At 47.1% G+C, this 6,536-nt stretch overlaps 1 protein-coding gene across 1 annotated transcript; it reads left to right on the forward strand.

Annotated features, from left to right (window-relative positions):
- Positions 1-384: 384 nt before the first annotated feature.
- Positions 385-6,103, forward strand: COQ9 (coenzyme Q9; the record flags this gene model as incomplete). Its single annotated transcript, XM_009585275.1, has 7 exons — positions 385-556; positions 1,166-1,301; positions 1,643-1,785; positions 2,058-2,142; positions 3,319-3,423; positions 5,403-5,558; positions 5,984-6,103. Coding segments are annotated over 7 exons (917 nt in total), but the record flags the coding sequence as incomplete, so codon positions are not given.
- Positions 6,104-6,536: the final 433 nt, after the last annotated feature.

Genomic DNA, 6,536 nt, shown 5'->3' on the forward strand with positions numbered 1-6,536 from the left:
GGAGACCCCTGCAGCCGGCCTGGCGCCCGGCCAGCCCCTCACACCCCCCTGGCCCTGCAGCCGCCCCGCGCGTGAAGAGGAGAGAGGGCGTGCTGAGCGCGTCTTTGCGCGCCTGGTTTCCAGTGCGAGATTGGGAAGCTCCTTTCTATTTGCAATACGTGCCATCTGCACGGTTCTTTTCCTCACAAAACGTTTTCACTTTATTTTCATCAAGTAAATGTGAGCTCAGCTGAGAGGGGTGCTTCTCGGAAGTGTAAAAAAAGACTGTGTCTACAAATTTCTATTCTTTTCAGCTGTGTTTACCGCAACTCTCTTCTTCACCTTAATTTTCTGTGCTTCGTCTTGTTGGAAGGAGACATCTGACTCTCTTGGTTTCCCTTTTAGTGGTCAGGTGCCAGCTCTCCCCACCACAGCGTCCTCTCCAGGCCTCAGCCGTGCTGAGGAGAGTCTCCGATGAGCAGAAAAAGGAGCCGTTGGCATCTTCCTCTCAGCAGCAGTTTGATTCACATCCAACCGATCACCAGCCTGAACAGGAACCTCAGGGCCCTCGCCCCAGGTAACTCACTAGCTATTTCTAGCGCCTGCCGACAGTGGGATCAGAAGGCTTTGCTTTCCTGAAACTCGCATCTGAAACTCGGAGACAACGAGATCCAGAGTTAATAGAGGCTCAGACTGCAGCAGCTGGAGAGCTGGTTTGCTGTGACAGTGCAAATTCCACTGTCTGCTGTGGAGACAGGATGGGACTTGCTTTCAAGAGGGAACCTCTTTGGTCTGCAAAGCGCAAGCCTTCGCTTCTGGATTTTTGTGTAAATCTACACGAAATATGGACAATATGTTGTCCATATGCCTATAACTATAAAGCTCCCATTGGAAGAGCTTATAGTTTAGCTTTTTTTAAAAGGAGGGGGAATCTGAGGCTGATTGGTCTCCAGGTAGGCACCTAGATTGAGCCCTTCCTTATTTTTCTCTTCTCTCATGGCAAAGCTTCGTTAAGAATCCTTTTTCTGGAAAGGGAAGGATTTTACAGAAGGAGGTGAGATTTAAATTAAGTAAGCAGATCTCAAAGCGTGCCTGCGTACAGCGGTGGCAGCGAGTGAGTGGCAGAGTCCAGGTTGCTGATGTTTGATGGTGACGTTCCCCTCACTGTAATAATACCTTCTCATAGTTACACTGGCCAGGGCGGCCAGGAGTCTGAGGACTATGAGAGCGAAGAGCAGCTGCAGCATCGAATCCTCACAGCAGCGCTGGAGTTTGTGCCTGAACATGGCTGGACTGCAGAAGCCATTGCAGAGGGAGCCAAGGTATGTGGGGAGAGAAGCAAAGAACCAGTTGAAAACTGGATGGAGCTGAAGTCCAAAGACAGCCAGGCCTGCATGCTTCCCCCACATACTCTTGGGCGATGCACCCTAGTCAGCAAATGGTACTGGGCACTACTCCAGGATAACCCTGTCAGCGTTAAACTAAGGCACGATGTAGAGTAGTGATCCTGAAGAGAGAAAAACATGTACAGGAAGGGCTTTTTAATGCAGCGTTGCTTTGTTTAAATTCATATAACTTCGTTCACAAAATAAATAAAACGTATTTTCTAGGTGGATCCTGCTTAGCTATGACCCAGTCTGTGCTCCTCTCTTCTTCCCTACAGACCCTGGGTCTCTCTGTTGCTGCCGCAGGGATGTTTCACAGTGATGGCAGTGAACTGATCCTGCACTTTGTGTCTCAGTGCAACACCAAGCTGTCCGAGCTGCTGGAGCAGGAACAAAAATTAGTGCAGTTGGGCGAAGCAGAGTGAGTATTGGGTATGAAAAGACATCTTCCTTGGCAGGCTTTGGGGACTGGATAGACAGAGAGGCCACCTGGGACACAGATACTCTAAGTAAAAAATGTAATTTACGCAAATAAAACCACCTTCTCAGCTACAGAGTTGGACCAGAGGCATGAAGGATACATAATACTTTGCATGTCTATTGCTGAGGCAGGCAAAAGATCGATCTTTCAAGTTCAGAACTGAGTTTAACTTGGGATGTTCTTCATATTCGTATTTTGTTTTCCTCACTCAGGAAGAAGCCTACAGATCAATTCCTGAGAGATGCTGTGGAAGCCAGACTGAGGATGCTGATTCCATATATTGAGAAATGGCCCCAGGTATAAAATGAATATCAAGATTGTCTCTTTTTTTGTGTGTATTTTAAACACTCTGTGGCCTTCGATGTAGTCTCTCCACCAGAATAGTTCAAGGTTGTAAATGAAACCCTCGCTGGTTTCAAATGATTCATACCCTTCAAGAGGAGAGCACTCTTGGAAGAAGGCAGCTAAAGGTGTCCTTAGAACAACTATTTCCTGCAGTTCCAGAAAGGCAAGCCTCTCTGTCATTCACTCCACCCATCTGGGATCCCCAGGGGAAAACCTGTGTCTCTGCTCAGTCCTATCTGCAGTGTCACTGCAAGTCAGGCTCCTTCCAACATTGTTCCCGTTGCACTGGTATCATCTGATGCCTGGAAATGCAAACTACTGCTTTGTTGCAAGAAACTGCCTGCCTAGGGTGCGAATGACAAACCCTTGGCAAGCTGAGGATAAATCTGTGAACTGAGAGGGCTCTGTGCTTCAAAATTCAGATTTAAGTCTCAAGCCTTTCTTCCCAGGGTGAGAAGGGAATTGAATTGTGGCCTCAGTAACAAGCAAAGAGTTCCCAACCTTGGGCTGCAAAGATTGCTGCAACGTCAGCCTCTGTTGCCCAGAATCACTGCTGGCCTCTGGGCAGCTGAATCCAGCGCTCCTTGCAGAGAGAGAAGACAGGATTCATGTTTTTGTTCCAGATTAGCATAACTTGTCTTGTGAAGGATGTGGGTGGTTTGTGACTCTTCTGGCATTGTGTTATTGCGTTCAAAGGCTGCAGGATCCCAGTAGGGCCATTATGGTTGGCTGTTCTGCCCTAGGTAGCTGCTTTGAGTTCAAAGTCAAATTCAGAGAAACGAGACATTTGACTCCCTACCCGTAGGGGCACAGCACAAGTGTGAGTCAGCTCAGCCTGTGCTGTGTTTCTGTGCCTGGAGAGGCAGCTCAGGAGAGACAACACAGTGGCGTTTGAGCTGAGCAGGGAGCTTTGGGCTCCAGTACAGGCCGAGGACTGAGCTCGGCTGCCACACTGTACATTCCCCGCAAATCCTGCCGCTTGGAAAGGCTGGTGCTAGCTGAAAAGATCTGGGAGGACTTGTCACTGGGAGCTGGAGGCAAGTCAACAGCAACAAGGAAAAGATAACAGAGCAGAGCTTAATGCTTCTCTCTTCGACTCTCCCATTTATCTGTGTATTTCCTTCGCAGGCTCTGAGCATCCTGTTGCTGCCGCATAACATCCCTTCCAGCCTCAACCTCCTCACCAGCATGATCGATGATATATGGCACTATGCTGGAGACCAGTCCACAGACGTAAGTCTTTGTGCTTCGCAGACCGGCTGGTTCTACCCCTCGGCACTTCAGCAAAATGATGGGTTGCAGTAGGCATCAGGCCACGTCTCTCTTGAAATGATCCGTTTGTTGAATGAGGAAGACATTTTCAGAAGCACCCAAGGGTCCTTATAAGCTATAGTCTAATTTCCAAAGAGACTTAGGAGCCAATGGGACTAAATGCAAATTAGTGCCAATGGGATTAGTGCAAATTAAAAGGACCTACTTTCCTAGACTCTTTTAAGTGCTTTTTTTTTTTTTGAAGACACAGACAAAATTGTTGAGATTTTGAGACTTAAGAAGTTGATCCAGTATTCACTGAGCAAGCAGCGTCTCTGTCGAAGCAGCTGTCTCTTCCACCAGCAGTAGCATTTACAGATTTGACTTGAAAACCTTTAAAGAACCTACGTAAAAATACCAGTAGCTTATTAAAGCTTTCATCTTTCTGGCAGGAAATAAAAGAAAATTATAACCTTAATTAAAGCAATTAATAAATTACTTTAATTCATATAGATGTAGGGAGAGATGGGAAAAGCTAAATGAACCATTTTAACAAACTATTTTAATAAGCTGCTTTTATCTGAATATAAAAGAGAAGCTACTGCAGTGAAAAATAAATAAGATGACAGAAAAAATAAAAGAATAAACCAGAAGAGAACTGGAAGACTGTGATTGCATCAGGAACTGCAAGTCCCTTACGGGTTATGAAAGTCAAATCAACACGTCGGAGTCAGTGTCTGCGCTGAGCTGTTCCTAAAGTCTCCTCACCGATGCAGAGAGTAGGAGAGGTTCTGAAGTTTGTCTTTTGTTTGCACCTTCTGACCGGTTGCAAGAGTTTTCTTGGGAAGCTGTGATGCTGAGCCCCCTCCCTTTTTCCCAGTAACGTCACTCGCAGTGGAGCCCTCTTCAAGCCAGGAGCTAGGTAGAGTATGGCCATGCCTCAGAGACCCCTTCAGGTGTTTTTTTCGGAGCAGGAGGAGAATCAGCATAAACAGTTTGGTCTCAGGCACCCGAGAGATCCAGCTGCAAGTGGCAGCATCTGTCATGTTTCTCCCCCTGTCAAAAGTTGCAGGTCGTGGTGCAGACAGTAGAGCTTTCGAGCCAACTGTTGTTTTCAAATCAAGGCCAGTGTTTTCATTTCTCAGTTGCTTTGTAATTGTGAATGGAACAACCAGTATTTTTTCCAGGTACCCAAATAGTTTAATCACTGTAATAGCAGCAAAAGAAGTTGAAGACTCGTTTTTAGAAATGTTTATATATTTTGTCTGTGAGTGGTGCAAGTGCAACTGGAAAAACTGAAGAGTTTGAGTTATTTGTGCATCTTTGCATTGTGTAACCTACTGTTGTAACGCATCCGACAGCATTGCTGCCAGCAGTGTGCTGATGCATTTAGGCATTCAACAGGCAGTACTGGTATTTCAATGATAGGATTTGGGAAAGGTGTATGTCTGTGTGCCGTCTCACACAGTTCTGTCTTCGTTCCCTTTCTTCGTGCTTGTATCCGGTGCGAACTGCAGCTCAAGTTCAGTACTAAAAATAGCCGTTTCTCATCTAATCAGATCTAGAATCGGAGCTTTGCATTGCTTCCTAGCAGTCTGTAAAGCAAAGATGACTCTTGCACCATGCACGCAGGCTAGCTGGGCAAGGGAGGATTCCTTGCTGCCTGCTGCAGGTGCCTGCTTGCAACCAGAAGCAGGCGGTGGGGATTTTGTTCAGCAGTTTTAGACACCGTACTTGTGACCTCTGTCTGGTGCCACAGGAGCAGCTGTGCTGTCAGGTGTCAGTGATGGCTGATGGCCCACTGCATCACAGAGACGAGTTACACAGTTTAAGCGGGGAAGGAATGTGCTGTCGGTATGCTATTTTCCTTTGCCGTTCTCCGGTCTGCTTTCGTGAGCTGCATTCTTGATCTGCATTCAGGTCACACCTTTCTCTCTCTCTCTCATTTCATGCCCTTGCAGTTTAACTGGTACACCCGTCGGGCTGTGCTCACTGGCATCTACAACACCACCGAACTGGTGATGATGCAGGATTCATCCCCTGACTTCGAGGAGACTTGGCGCTTTCTGGAAAACAGAGTAGCTGATGCCATGAACATAGGCAATACAGCTAATCAGGTAACGTTGTGGGCAAGGTATCCGTGCAGCATCCCCCTTCTCCCCAAATATATATGCAGACAGACCTGGCTTTTCAATCACACAGACCACACGTCTGCTGAGAGACCACCGTGTACTGGCGGGTGATTGCATAAGTGCTGTCGGATCAACGTCAATAAATGCTTATGTATTTTCTAGTAAAATGACATGTAGGCGCCCTCTTTGTCAGACTGGCCCGATGGTTAGGAGAGCAACTGGCCCAGGTTAGATTCCCAGGAAATCTCGTCCATGTTTCTTACTCTGGCTATTGTCTGCAGTGCTTGGCTTCTGTCAGCAGCTTTCGGAGGCAAATACATGTTTGTTGTGCATTATGTCTCTGTGTTTGGGTGGCCACAAGTGTAACTGCAGAAGAAAGCAAAAGGTCATGTTCTCCTTGTGTCTCCTAGGTACAGTCAACCGGAGAAGCAGTTGTCCAGGGCCTGATGGGAGCTGCAGTTACTGTAAGTAATGCTGAAACCAGCAGGGCTGTAAGGACAGAATTGTTTCTGTTCCCTTCCATGCCCAATGTCAGCATGTTTTTCCTCCCAAATCTAGAGGACAGCATGAAAAACAATTGTCTTTCACAACTTAACTACATGTAAGGATGATTTTCTGGGTAGTTTGGGGTTAGTTCACTGTTCTGTGGTGAAAGAACTTGTAATAGAGCATAAAAAATCAAGTCTGAAGCTGCAGGGTGAGCTTTAGGGATGAGAGACAGGCGATCAGAATAAATACAAGCGATCTCTGTCGCTTGTCACGAGATCTCTTCCTCCGCCAGTCCCTGCGCTGGAGAAACTGACGGAAGGTCCGTGGACACGCAGGAGGTGGCACCTGTCCCTGAGCCACAGCAGGGTGACATCCTCAAGCTGTTTCAGTTCAGGAAGGACTGCAGTGTCCTTCCAAGAATTCATTCAGTTCTTGGTAGCATCCTGGACTGCTTTGTGTCCATGCAGGGGGAGC

This window comes from Fulmarus glacialis, unplaced genomic scaffold, assembly GCF_000690835.1.
Source record: "Fulmarus glacialis isolate BGI_N327 unplaced genomic scaffold, ASM69083v1 scaffold39979, whole genome shotgun sequence".
Lineage (NCBI taxonomy): Eukaryota > Metazoa > Chordata > Aves > Procellariiformes > Procellariidae > Fulmarus > Fulmarus glacialis.